Here is a 14,312-nt window from a genome sequence, read left to right as displayed (position 1 = left end):
AACTCTTTTAGTTGTTTTTCCCCCTAGTTTCACCAGTACTGATACTCCGAAGATAATCGCTTCACAAGATGATGGCTTCTTGCAGTGCTTTATAAAAAGATTAATATGTTAGAAACAGCATTCTCCTTGTAGTCATGTGATACCCGTATTTTAAAAAGGTAGTTAATAGTTAAATTAAATCATTTGGTCAGGGTGATAGGATTCATCAAAACATTTTAAATATATGGATTCATCCAGTATTTTTAGTAGTACTTCAAAGTTTAGTGTTTATACTGTAATTTATGTGTGGGTATAGGTTAATTATGTCTTTCATGGAAAAATAAGTGGGAATATTTTGAATACCTAAGAGCAAGCACAATTCTAACTCTGAGTGAAACCGGTTTTAGAAATACTGGCAGCAACAAATCTATGCTTGATTGAAAACTTATATATGGAATTAAACATACTTTTAATATTTAAACCAAAATATGTGTCTGTCAAGAACATTATTGAAATTAGACATGTCTAAAAAGAGGAGATAATGCTAAATTTATTTGTTTAAATTTAAAAACCAATAAAACTACACATTTCAAATGGCAAACAAACGTGCACTTAACTCCATGACAGGTAAAATATGAATGTAGCCATGAGTGAATGTGGCATGTTGCATCTGTTTTGCATTTATAAGTTAGAAAACATTTTGGAAGAAAGTTTTGCAATGAAATTACTTCCTTCTTTGAATGATTTGAATTATTTATGGCCTTGTACAGGAGTGTCCGTAGGACCTGTCAGATATAAGGTAGAAAACTGGACATTTGTAGAAACTTCTATTGCTGGTTAAGTTATTCTGGATTATGAGAAAAATTAATTACCATACAAACATGAATTAACATCCTTGGGATCGACTTCTTATTTGGGCAACTTGAGTGTTGGCTAAGTTAAAAAATGTACATATTACTAAATGGCAAGATATTACATTTTAAAAATAATGTGTTCTAAGACTACGGTGAATGACTGGAACAAAACCACTTAGTCCTGGTATTTAGATTGTAATGATAAAATAATTTGTAAGCTTCTAAAAAATAGATGCTAAACACTTAAACTTTCAAACAGTGTATAAATTATGATACATGTCAGAGGGCACTAGTGAAGGATGATAAGCCAACTGTAGTCACAAAACAGGAGCAGAGAAACAAGAAACCACAGAAATACGAGGAACGTGTGGGAACACAGCTGCCCCATTTAAAAAATGCGGCACAGTGCGGTTCAGTAACTAGCACAAACACAGCTGGTCAAGGATGAGAAGTCAGGTTTTTTTCTTCTCTTCTACTGCCGCTTCTAAATGCGGGTGAAGGAGGGAGTTGAATGATGTGCCAGGGTTGTGTGGGCCTGTGGTAGATTGGTGGGGTGGAGGGACAGTTTAGGTGAGAAGCCAGAAGATTGCAGCTGTGGGAGAAATTCATGTAGTCAAGCAGAGTGAAAATCCCAGCGTTGGGGGATCAAGTTATTTGTGATAAAGTTCTGAAAGTTCTTTTAAAGACAATTCTGCTGGGCACAGTGGCTCATGCCTGTAATCCCAGCACTTTCGGAGGCCGAGGTGGGCGGATCACCAGAGGTCAGGAGTTCGAGACCAGCCTGACCAACGTGATGAAACCCAATCTCTACTAAAAATACAAAAATTAGCCGGGTGTGGTGGCGTGCGCCTGTAATCCCAGCTACTCGGGAGGCTGAGACAGGAGAGTCACGTGAATCTGGGAGGCAGAGGTTGCAGTGAGCCGAGATTGCACCATTGCACTCCAGCCTGGGCAACAAGAGCAAAACTCCATCCAAAAAAAAAAAGACAATTCCATGATGCTTATGAACCTATCCACCATCTTAACCCCCTCTCTAGTAAAAGCTTTTAGTAATGTCAATTGTGGATGCCCCACCTTCTCTCTTTCCCCAAATTCATTTTATTTAAATGCATTTCAGAGCCATTTTGTTAGAAATGAACTATATCACTTAGTGGTAAATGAATCAGATATATGTGGTAAACAAACATCAGGAAAATAATAATATGATTTTGTAATATATTCCAGATGGAAATAGCATTTATGGCTTCATCACAGAAAAGATACAACTAATATTTTATCAGTTATGTGGCATTTTCTTTGTGGTTGTTGGAATAATGAGGGACTGGAGACAAAGGAATTATTTGCTTTCTTTTAGAAATCTTTTTAAAAATCTGATAGCCACATATTTTATACATTAATTTTTTATACCACATGTGTATTCCTAAAATACATGCTGTTTGTATAGCCTATATATGCATCTATATAATGGAATTATATAACATTTGTTATTTTTGGACTCGCTTTTTTTAAAGCTCAACTTTATGTTTTTGAGATTTTTAGTGTCGTTGCATGCAGTACAATTTATTCATTTTTTTGGTAGTTTTCTATTGTATGAAATTATTCATTTAGTCATACCTTTTGATTTTTTTTTGAGACGGAGTCTTGTTCTGTCGCCCAGGCTGGAGGGCAGTGGCGCGATCTCAGTTCACTGCAACCTCCATCTCCCTGGTTCAAGCAATTCCCGTTCCTCAGCCTCCCGAGTAGCTGGGATTACAGGTGCGTGCCACCATGCCCAGCTAATTTTTTTTGTATTTTTAGTAGAGACGGGGTTTCACCATGTTGGCCAGACTGGTCTCGAACTCCTGATCTCAGGCAATCCACCCGCCTCAGCCTCCCAAAGTGCTGGGATTACAGGTGTGAGCTACCATGCCAGGCCTAGTCATAACTTCTTTATACATGTTACTATTGATGAAAATTTTGTTTTTTTCAGTTGTTGCTATCATAAACAGTTTTGCCTCGAACACTCTTGTTTGTACATGTTTTCAGATGCAAGTCTGTAAGATTTCTGTAGAGCATATATGTGTCTAGAAATAGAAATGGTGCCCGTGTTCAACTTTTAAATGTCACCTTTTTTGCAAATTGCTTGTTCTAATTTCTACTCCCTATAGCAGAGAATGAAAATTTGCGTTCATTCAAAACCTTACTAACATTTCAGTTTTTTTCTTACCTTACTTTTTACCAATTTGTTGGATATGTAGTAAGACTTTAATTTGACTTAAATTTTTTTCTGATTACAAATGAAGTTGAACATTTTATCGGACTTCTAAAACATACTAGTGTTTCCTCAGGCTTATTCCTGGGTTATTTTGCATTTTTCTGTTAGGTTGTCTTTTTCTTATTGATTCTTAGACATTCCTTATAAATTTCTGATACTAAGCCTTTGTAGCAAATATATTCTAGTTTGTAACTTGTGTGTTAAGGGATGCCGTTAGTATTTATGGCTTCTTTGTATGAATGAGAAAAAAGGCCTCTGTTGGCTGCACAGGCTGTTCTCTTGTGCAAACATACCATTACTTCTGGGCAGATGCAGCTTGTGCCACTGTATATGGCTTCAACGGTGGAACATAGACCACATTTCAGAACTGATTTTATGTGCTGCCACCTTTTTTTTTTTTTTTTTTTGGAAACAGAGTCTCGCTCTGTTGCCCAAGCTTGAGTGCAGTGGTGTGATCTGGGCTCACTGCAACCTCTGCCTCCTGGGTTTAAGCGATTCTCCCGCCTCAGTCTCCAGAGTAGCTGGGATTACAGGTGCGTGCCACCACGCCTTGCTAATTTTTGTATTTTTTTGTAGTGATAGGGTTTCGCCATATTGACCATGCTGGTCTTGAACTCCTGACCTCAGGTGATCTGCCCACCTCAGCCTCCCAAAGTGCTGGGATTACAGGTCTGAACCACCATGCCTGGATGCTACCACCCTTTTTATAATATGCTTGTACAAATGCACAAGCATAGCAATGGCCTTGTGACTCTTCTGTCTCTTTATATTGTCCTTGGGTGGATGGAAGTCTTACTTTTAATGTAGGCAAACTTATTGGTCTTTTACGTTTTGTCCTTTATATTGTCTATATTGTCCTTAGGTGGATGGAAGTCTTACTTTTAATGTAGACAAACTTATCGGTCTTTTATGTTTTGTCTTTCTGTTTATTCTGGCTTAAATAATTTTTTTCTACTCTCCTATTCATAAATATCATCATCCATGTATTCTACACGTTTTATAGTTTTACTTATCACATTTGAGGCTTTAATTCATGTGGTATTAACTTTTTATGTGAAGAAGGGATTATGTCATTTTTCCCCAAATAGACAACTGATTATCCTAACATCATTTAATAGTTCATCCTTTCCTTACCTTAATGTGTTTTGGTGTTGAGTTTCTAGATATGGCACAAATCAGGAAGGCATTATGCAAATTAATGATGTTTATAAAGTACTTCAGTATACAATTGTGCTTTCTAATTTTAGATACTATAAAAATGGAATTATAGAATTATGAGATGCTAAAGCTGAAATAGACATCGATGAAAGTCAGTTAGCATTTCAGTAAAAAATATTGGAGTGTCCACTACATCTCCATTATTTTACCATGCATGTATACTTGGAAAGCAGAGTATGTGGATATATAAGAGAATACAAGTTCAGCCTGGTAGAACAGAAGGAGGGAGCCAAGTCTTTGGTCTTGTAGATCTGGGTCCAAATCTTGGCTTTGCTCTTGAGCTGTCATCTCCACCATATCATTTGATCTCTCTAATCTGCAAGAGAAAAATATTTTGCAAAATTGTTTGGAAATTAGTAATTATGTTTATAAACATATAGAGCAGTACTTGGCATGCAATCAGTGATTGATAGATTATAGTTGTTATTTGCTTGGGAAGATAAGACTAATGTGTATGTCATACTTATATCTTGTAAACTAGAAGATACTCTAAAATTGCAATGGGAATTCAGAGAAGAATATCTCATCACGGGGAATATAGCTTCAGTGAAGAAATGAAACTTGAAGATGTGTTCAAAGGATGGATTTCAGTTAATTTCTGTAGACTGAAGCCAGGTTGGATCGATGGATTTCATTTATGTTTCTGGACATGGACAGCAGTAGAGTGTCTTAAACAACAAAAACCTAGAAAATAGATAAGAAAACGATGCATTTTCTCTTGACTGTTGGCATTTGTGAAAATAATTAATAGTATATTTTTGACAAAGTATCAGTGGACTTGAATTTAATGCATAAACATAACTTTTTCATGTAGATATTATACTTCTCACAGAATTTTTAAGACTCTTGTTATGTCCAGTTAAAATTCCATTCACATTTACAAAATTCATACTTATGTATAAAATCAAAGTAGCTATTAAATTTTCCTTATACTTTCGAAGATCTAATTGTTGAGTGATTTTTTTCTTGTAAGTAAATTTGAACAAATAATTTACAGTTATGACCTTATGAAGAGAAGATAGGTAGGAAAAACAACAGGTTTTATGTTAGATGAGTTTTAGTAAAAAATTGAGAATTTTAGGCTATTGCTATAATTGCCTGTGTGGCTTACTCACTAGTTAGTTCTAAGAAAAATAAATGTAGCCCATTAAGATGTGCACTGATGGATTGGATTGAAAGGTGCTACCTGAGATATTGTTTTTTAGAGCAGGCTGTCTTGGCCTTTTTCAGGATATGACATTTTTGATAATTTTCTGGGACATACCTACATAGGGAATATTTCCAAATCTCTCTTCTGTCTCCTATTAGTCAACTGTTTATTGCTTCTAGTTATTTTATTGTTTACGTTAACTACCAAAAATGCATCACTGATTTTAAATGTCACTTTAATCATTCATCAATTAATTGTTTTGCACCATCTATATTTTAAGCATAGTGCTTAAAGATGGCCCTATAATGGTGAGTAAGACAGAAATAGACTGACTCTCTTGGAGCTTATAATGATGTTGCATATATATATATACATGAAATTATAAAATTATACTGGGCTGTGGTACAGTCTATTTGTAGAGGATAGCCTAGAGTATTGTGGGAGTGCAGAGCAGATCCTCCTACTCAATTTAAAGAGGGTTAGAAAGCTTTTTAAAACACACAGTCCTCATCCCCAGAAAGTTTTATTCTAATACGTCTGGACAAAGGAAAGATTTTTTTTTTGTTATCCTTATTATTTTTAACTCTCCAAATGATTCAGCCAAATTTGGGGAACACTGATCATGAGTGGTTAAAATGGGCAAAATCATGACATGGTCTAAATGAGTTAACTAGGGATGGAATAGATCAATGTTTTTCAGATGATTTTCTTCTCATAGACCAAAGGTCAATCTTTATATTTATTCCTATTTGGTTGTAAATTCTGGTCCTTAGGTTATAAAAGTTAACTGCCCTACTGGTGGGTGGGAGAACCTGGCTTATCAGTGGTACACATGAAAAGGACCTGGAATTATTGTTTACTATAAACCCAATGAAAGTCAGAGGGGAACCTTAACTACCACGGGAGCTACTAAAATTGTAGGATGCATTTCTGTAAGTTTAGTGTCAGAAAGAAGGAAGTAATAGTCCTCTGTACTCTGCCCTCGTTGGGGTGCATCTAGACTCGTGTGTATAGTCTCTAGGATCACAGGTGTGGGGATGCTGGCACTTGGGGTGTATGAAGGATGTTGAACTCCTGGTAAGTATCCACATGCAGAAGCACTAGAGAGATATCAGCTTGCTCATCTCAGAAAACGAAAACTTAGTCTATATAGTCCCAGAAGAAAGAACTGGGAACAAAGAGGGAGAGTTAATTGGGAAGCCAACATCATTTATTCACTGACTCATTTATTTATTTAACAAATATTTATTTAGTATCTATTGCACCTCATTCTAGTAGATGCCAAGGATATAATGGTAAACAAGATGGATTCAATCTCTGACTTCATGGAGCTTAAAATTTATTGGAAGACTCAAGACAATTAGGCAAGTAGATAGAAGAAAATGTAATAAGTACTGGGAAAGATAAGGTACTATTTCATCTCCATATAAAACACATTTCTAATATCAGGGCTGTCAGAATGATGGTAAATGGTAAATACATTGGCCTTGGAAGTATTCAAGAAGAGGCTGTTGGGGATATTGTAGAAGTTGTTCCACGATTTTGGCATTAAAAGTCAAACAGGATTCCAATTACCATTAAAATCCTATTTAACTTTTAATGCCAGTGATCATATATGTCTTGTAACAGATTCAGACTCCTTGCTTCTTCTTGTCCTTTCGTTCCTTCCATTCTCTTCAAATTCAGTTCCAATTCTTTAAGTCTTCAGGATGAAATGACTGCCTTTGTGATTTTCACAGATATTTTTGTGTAAGGAATAGGACAATTTTTAGAACTGAAGTCACTTAATTATTATGTTTTTATCTGGGCTATCAGATAATTGAGGATAGATATTAGTGTTCACATAAATACACTGTCATCTGATTTATAGCTTCAGTTCCCATTCCTCTTGATGGCTGGTCCACACAGGCGGGGACTCAGTGACATTCATAGAAGTCTGTATTTTTGTGGGAATGCACAGGTACAAGGAATGAATAGAACGTCAGTGTCATTTGTAATTTTTACATTATGTAATTTTTATGTGCTCTAAATAAGACTATGATTTTTTGACCATTGTATTCGAATTCTTAACATGTCTTAACCGATTAGAAAAGCTGACCTTTCCCTCACAGCACTTTTATTTACATCTTACTTTGTAATATTATCAGAGCTATTGGAGCCTTTCAGATTCAATGTTACAGGCTCAAGTTGGACATTGTGGAAGTTTGGGTTTGCTTTCTCTTGACCAATGTGACTTCCTGTTTCTAATAAATCAGTTTTTAGAGACTCTTAAAAGGAATTTCTTGCATGCCTGGCAGCTCTTGTAAAACCACATTTTAGTAAACCAGTGTGAATGAAGGATATATTAAAAAAATCAAAGAACTGTATTTCTCAACCAAATCAGCATTTTGTTTTGTGGAAATTGGATTCCGCAGAAAAATCTGTTGATTTAGGAAGTGTCTGCTTCCAGTAACTAGATAAACTAGGAACCAAAAGTTTCATTTTGATTAAGTCAGTCATCCTAGTTCAACTTCTGTGCTGGAGTTGATGCATGCTAGTGAGTCTGGTTAATACTTCTTCTTCTTCTTCTTTTTATTTTTAAACCACAAGGTTGCAATTTGGGCATCTCCCTTTAAATGAATTCATATACATGTAATTAATTAACATGCATTCTCACAATATTCTGGAAAAAAACCTGGGTATTCCCACCACATAACCAATGGAGAAATGAATATTAGTGAGTCTGGTATTAAGAGATCTTTCTATTCGAACAAGAGATTCATGTCTCCTGGCTCTCGGTTCAGAGATTCAGCTTCTCTGTTTTGAAATTGTCCTACAAATTATCTTCTCATAAATATTTTAATAGAGATTAAACATGTTGTTGTAGCTACAAAGGCAGTTTAATCATTTGACTTATATTTGTTGAGCACTTGTAGTGTGTCAAGCACTCTTCTAGAAGCAGAGAATATGTGAAGACAAGGTTCTTGATTTTATTTTTCCATTAAATGGAAACTGCCAGAAGTTGTACTAGGTACTTTAAAAATACTAAGTCATTTAATCTTTCTAACAATACAGTGAGGTAGATATTTTTATCCTTATTGTTTAGGTATAAAGAAGGAGGCCTGAAGTCACCTAGCTAGAAAGTGGCCAAGCCAGAGATTGAATGCAGGCCAGGAAGGTATAACCACCTATTCTATGGGCACTCCAGAAGCCTGATCTCATAAGCTGACACATTCCCTGTAAAATATACATACATATAGGAAAAAAAAAGAGACAGGAAAATAAAAACTATGGGTAATCTGACCACTTTTAATATTTTGCTGTGTTCCATTCCTTATATATGTATGTGTAGAAGTGTGTGTGTGTGTGTAAGCGTGTATGTATCTTATTGATTGGTTAGCACTACATTCACAGCGTACTGTAAACATTTTGCAGGCCAGTGCATTTTGTTTAATTTAGTTTTAAACAGCTCTGCAGTGTTCCATGTCATGAGTTATCTAACTAGTTTCCTACCTCTTAACAATGTTTCCAGTGTTTCAATTTCATAAACCAGGCTTTAATTAATATTTCTACAACCAAATCTTTTTACAGACCCATGATTGTTAAAAAGTTACTTAGTGAAGAAAGGTATTAAAACTTTTGGTAAATATTTATGCAATATCCATGTGCAGTCTGTGGTTTATGAATATGACAAGGATGTTAACAATGTAAACATGCTTTTCCTTCTAGGTTAGTGGATGACAGATGTGTGGTGCACCCAGAGGCCGGGGACCTTGCCAACCCTCCCAAGAAGTTTAGAGGTAAGAAATACATATATTTTTTTAATTGTGTGAGCTAAGAGGGAGGATTATTTTTATGTCTCAAAGCAAGTAATGTTAAAACTTTATTCAATGTGAAACTTTCAGATATAAATATGTTCACTGAAAATTCTTTCAACAATTTTTCCATTGTTTTTCTTTTACATATTGAGAGATTTACAATGAAAGAATAGTTTTAATTTTTGTTTTGTCAGACAATGGTCTATCTGTTAAAAGGAAATCTTGGTAATTAACTGTGAAAGGCTACTTGTCAAGCCAGTAAATGCAGCTGAACAGTATTTATTTATATACTTCTCTGACAGTTATAAATGTTATAGTGTTGCATTGTTAGATTTTTAATTTATCTCTGTAAACTCTCCAGGAGTGTGGCAATGATGTGTTAGCTTACTTTTTCAAATAGCAATTTGATGGTGTGTAATAACTGACAATTGTCTTAGAACTCCTAAGTATAATTTTAGAAATAGTTTGATAATTTCCTCAAATGAGAAATTGATCCTAGTAAGAGATTGATTATAACTCAACTCTTGCAAAAGAAGGATTAATGGAATCTGTAGAGAATCACAGAAAGCTAAAACTAGTCATTAAAAGCTTGCCCAAATCAATTTCCTAATTGGTACATAATTATAATAATAAAAATAATTTTAAAATGGCATTTATTTTGAACAATGTATAACCATTCATTCTCATAATGGTGAAAAATGGCCTTAATAAAGGATTAAAAGCTGGAGAGAGACGGAGGGATTCTCAGAGCCACCAGCCAAGTGAAGATTGCTGCTTGCTGCAATGGAAAAGGGAGACAGTTAGCATTGGGTTAATGTTTACCATGTTTTACTCTCTGGGATAGGCATTTTATTTACAATACCTCTTAAGGGAATATTTTATTTATTTCATTTTCTCTAGGCTGAGATCCTTGCAGAGAAACTGACATGCACAAAAAAAGTCCTTTGAGTTAAATTGGTCACTTTATAAGAGATCCAGATTTCTCCCCAAGTAGAGAAATTTGCGTAAGACAGAATGTGGAAGACAAACTACCCATTGGAAGCACCTGCAAAATCACTCAGTAGGGATACCCTCCTAACCCCGGGCAAGTGAGGTCTTCTTTCAGTAAATAGTTTCCACTGAGGATGGACTTAGAATGAAGCTACCTTGAGGGGACACGTAGGCTACTAGCATTCAGGAACAACCTGCTAGAGACAATACAGGAAGTGTGTGTGAAATGACCCAAAAGATAAGAGGGTAGAGAAACCCTAATGGAAGGACAGATAGTGTGAATAAAGGTGGATTCCAAAAAGAGTGAGCTAGCACATTGTGTAAAGATGAGGAGAGAATTAGGGCTCTGGAGGAGAGATCTGAGGAAACCACCCAGAATGTAGCACAGAGAGATACAAAGAAGAAGAATTTGGATGAGTCATGAAAAGCTTGGAGGACAGGCTAAGAAGGTCCCGCAGTGTCTAACTGAATTCTAGAAGGAAAGGCTAGGGAGACTGGGATAGAGGCCATATGTGGAGGAATGTGGGTGAGAACTTGCTAAACTGAGGAAAAACACTCTTCCCCCAGTGGAAGAGGCACAATGAGTTCAGAGTAGTGATGGTAAATACAACCACATCCACCGCTAGACACTCTTTGGTGAACTATAGGGTATTAAAGACAAAGAGAAAAATTCTAAAAGCAAACTGGGACAACAAATCTGTATTTGTAGCAGGAAAAAGCATGAGGTTCAGGTTTTGACTGTACTGCTTGCTGCCTGTGTCATCTTAAGTAGGTCACCTACCTGCTTTGAGCCTCAGAGGACATCTTGTCATTGGCTAATGGGAGTAGAAGTGGCTAGTAACAAGAACAATGACTACCACATGAGGTTTTGTGAGCCCTGAAATATTTCCAGAGAATAAATGTAAAAGCATTTTAAGTCATTAAACAAATGGGCCAGGCACGGTGGCTCACGCCTGTAATCCCAGCACTTTGGGAGGCCGAGGCGGGTGGATCACCTGAGGTCGGGAGTTTGAGACCAGTCTGACCAACATGGAGAAACCCTGTCTCTACTAAAAATGCAAAATTAGCCGGGCATGGTGGCTCATGCCTGTAATCCCAGCCACTCAGGAGGCTGAGGCAGGAGAATCACTTGAACCTGGGAGGTAGAGGTTGCAGTGAGCCAAGATTGTGCCATTGCACTCCAGCCTGGGCAACAAAAGTGAAACTCCATCTCAAAAAAAAAAAAAAAAAAAAGATAGTTACCTTATGATAGAAAGGCATAATGCATTTCTATTAAACATATTTGACTCAACCCTTACATTATTGCCTCTTCAAGAGCAGGATTTTATTTTCTTCTTTTTGTGTTTTCCAGGCATAGTGTTCTGCCCATAGTCTCATAGTCTGTATCCCCCAAAATAGCCATTAGGTGCTTTTGGATGAGACACTCAAACTTTTTCTGGGATCATGTGATAGAACTTGGTTTCCAGGGGTGCCCACATTTCACAGGCATGAGCCTGGGCAGCCTTACTCCTCTGTTGGTCAGGAAGAGTTAATCTTTCAAAGATAAACATTTACGCTTCATGGGTGCCTTTCCTCGTTCCCTCTTTCAATCCACAGTGAAGTAAATTGTTTTAAATTTGCAAAGATTATTTTAGAGTATCTAAGGGAACCTGGGGTAACAGCTCTGTACCCACTAGGTAATTATATGCTGATACTTGGTCTCATATTATTCACTGGGCACTGGTTCAGAGCATGAATCACTTTTTCAGACACTCCATCCTTCTGGTGAAAGGCTGGCTTTTCCTGTAATCCAGTCATTGAGGTCATTATCCTTGCTGGTTTACTCTCATTTTCTCCCTCCAGTTTTAGACTAAATCATTTATCTTACTAAAATCATCACTGGAAAAGGAGGGTTCTTTCCTATTGGGAACTCAGGGTTCTCGCTTATCTTAAAGCTCCAGCCTTTCTCCCATGATGCATTGTTTATGCAGCCAGAGTCCCAGAGAATTCCCTGAGCTGGGCTTGCCTCTGCCCTGGCCTTCTTAACAGCCAGGAGCAGACAGTGCCTGACCAAATGCCTCATCCTTTTGCATAGCTTGTCTTTAGGGCTCTTGCCTTAGGCCATTCTCTGCATGAATATATTTCCCCCATTTTTTTGGCTTTAAAAGCCATTGCTGTTTCATAGATTTGCCTCCCAGAATCACCATCCCAGCATTTCCAGACTCCCCTGCCAAGTTTCCAGAGCACCCTCCCTTATTGTTACTTTTTAGATAAGGTGAAGAAACAATAGCATATCAACAGTTCAGCTGCACCTCAGTTCCTCTTGCCTCAGCCAGACAAATGATATTCTCAAATTAATTTTAAAAGATTTTTGTTTTTCATACTCATGCTATGATTTGTTCAAGTGAATCATAACATTTTAGAGCGGGTAGGCAATTAAAAGTAAATCTAGTACAACTCCTCCAATGTTTTTGACTGTGGCAACCAAGTTCCACAGTGAAATGTTCTTTTGACTGTGTTGCATTACCTCACTTTTGAACAGAGGAAACTAAGTTTTACCAAATAAACAATTTCCAAAGGGTTATTTCAAACCTGGTGGACAGCCGTTTTTTGATAGAAACCATACAATAGATTGGTATTAACAGAAACGTAGTAGCTTTTTCTTATGTGAGTAAAATTTCTTTAATGATCAAATATTCTCCATTTTTAAAAGAGAAACTGTAAACATTGGAATAAATATAGCTGTACTGAAGAGTTGTGAAAACGTACATAGAATTCTCTTCCACTCTGTTTCCCCTGTTGTTTGCATCTCACTGGGGACATTAGTCTAAACTAAGAATTTACCATTTGTACGTTACTACTGACTGCATTCCAGACTTCAGTCATGTTTCACCAGCTTTTCCACTAAAGTCCTTTTCCTGTTCCTGAACCCATCCATGATCCTGTGTTGCATTTAGTCATTGTGTCTCCTTAGTTTGCTCTATTCTGTGACCCGGTCTTAGTCTTCCCTGGCTTTTCATGATCTTGATACTTTCGAAGAGTACTAGCTAGGTATTTTATAGAATGTGCCTTGTGTGTCTATCTGATGCTTTTGTCGTGGTTGGACTGGAGTTAAAATTTTGAGACTACCACATAGGATATGTGCTCTGTGGTAGTTGGTATTATATGAGGGCATATAATACCAACAGAGTTCATCACGGGTCTTATTTTTTGATGTACAGTTTAATCCTCTTCCCTTTAATAAAGGCAGTTATTTTAATTGATTTTAAATTCTTTTGCTTTTTCCTGTTCCTTTCCACCCTTCTCCCCCTTCTCTAGAAAACTCTTCTTAGTATTATGTTTCTACAAGTCTGCTTATTGATATATGTGCCATTTCTATTAGGAGAAGTCAACTTAAATCAACTTAAAGAGAGGTTTATGTCCTTCTCTTACCATCAGGGTGATAAAACATGGAAGTAATGGAGAACCCAGGGACCATTTCCTGGAGGATGGAGGGAAGAGAAGACAGCCCCTTCTTTTGATTGATTAGGTATTTCCGAGTGTTGGGCCATTTGGTCTTGAAGGTTCCAGTTCTGAGATTCTCTGAACATTTGTCACTTGACTATTTCCTAATGTACCACGCCTACCATGAGGCCACTTCTGGCAAGCAACAATCAGTCGTTTTGAAGTAATAAGTCAGAATGCTTCAGGAATTGGAACTAATGTAGAGAATTTCATTGCTGTGCAATGAACACTAAAGCAGGTAGTAAAAATTAGGGACTTGGGGGAAAATGGAGAAAATCTCTTCTTTAACTCAGTTCCTTTTCTTCAAGTAATCAGGAAAGTCCTTTTGAAAGCTGGGCCTAACCTTTTGCCTCTGCTCATGGAGGTTACACACTCATGTGTATAAACGAAAGTGTGTTCTTGCCAGGCAGTTTCTTTGACTTTTTATGGAGTCGAACATGTCAAGCTTGTCTAACAGTGATTCTGCACTCTCAGCCCATGATGAATACTTGCTCCACCCGCTTAACAATTGCTATATTGAATTTCTTCAGGTTTGGTGTTAGAATACTTTCAGTTGTTGTTGTTGAAGACTGAAACTATTTCAGATT

The 14,312-nt window shown here is 36.8% G+C and overlaps 1 protein-coding gene across 2 annotated transcripts in view; it reads left to right on the top strand.

Moving 5' to 3' along the window:
- ITPR2 (inositol 1,4,5-trisphosphate receptor type 2) overlaps positions 1–14,312 on the top strand; it is a 512,913-nt gene that overhangs the window by 33,853 nt on the left and 464,748 nt on the right. For both annotated transcript variants that reach the window (XM_054443160.2, XM_054443161.2), the window contains exon 2: positions 9,164–9,234. In XM_054443160.2, coding sequence (XP_054299135.1) covers positions 9,164–9,234 — 71 coding nt within the window. The remainder of the gene's footprint in view (positions 1–9,163; positions 9,235–14,312) is intronic.

This window comes from Pongo pygmaeus, chromosome 10 (assembly GCF_028885625.2).
Source record: "Pongo pygmaeus isolate AG05252 chromosome 10, NHGRI_mPonPyg2-v2.0_pri, whole genome shotgun sequence".
NCBI classification, from domain to species: Eukaryota; Metazoa; Chordata; class Mammalia; order Primates; family Hominidae; genus Pongo; species Pongo pygmaeus.
The sequence above is the reverse complement of the archived record's forward strand: the minus strand, read 5'-3'. Positions and strand labels throughout refer to the sequence as shown.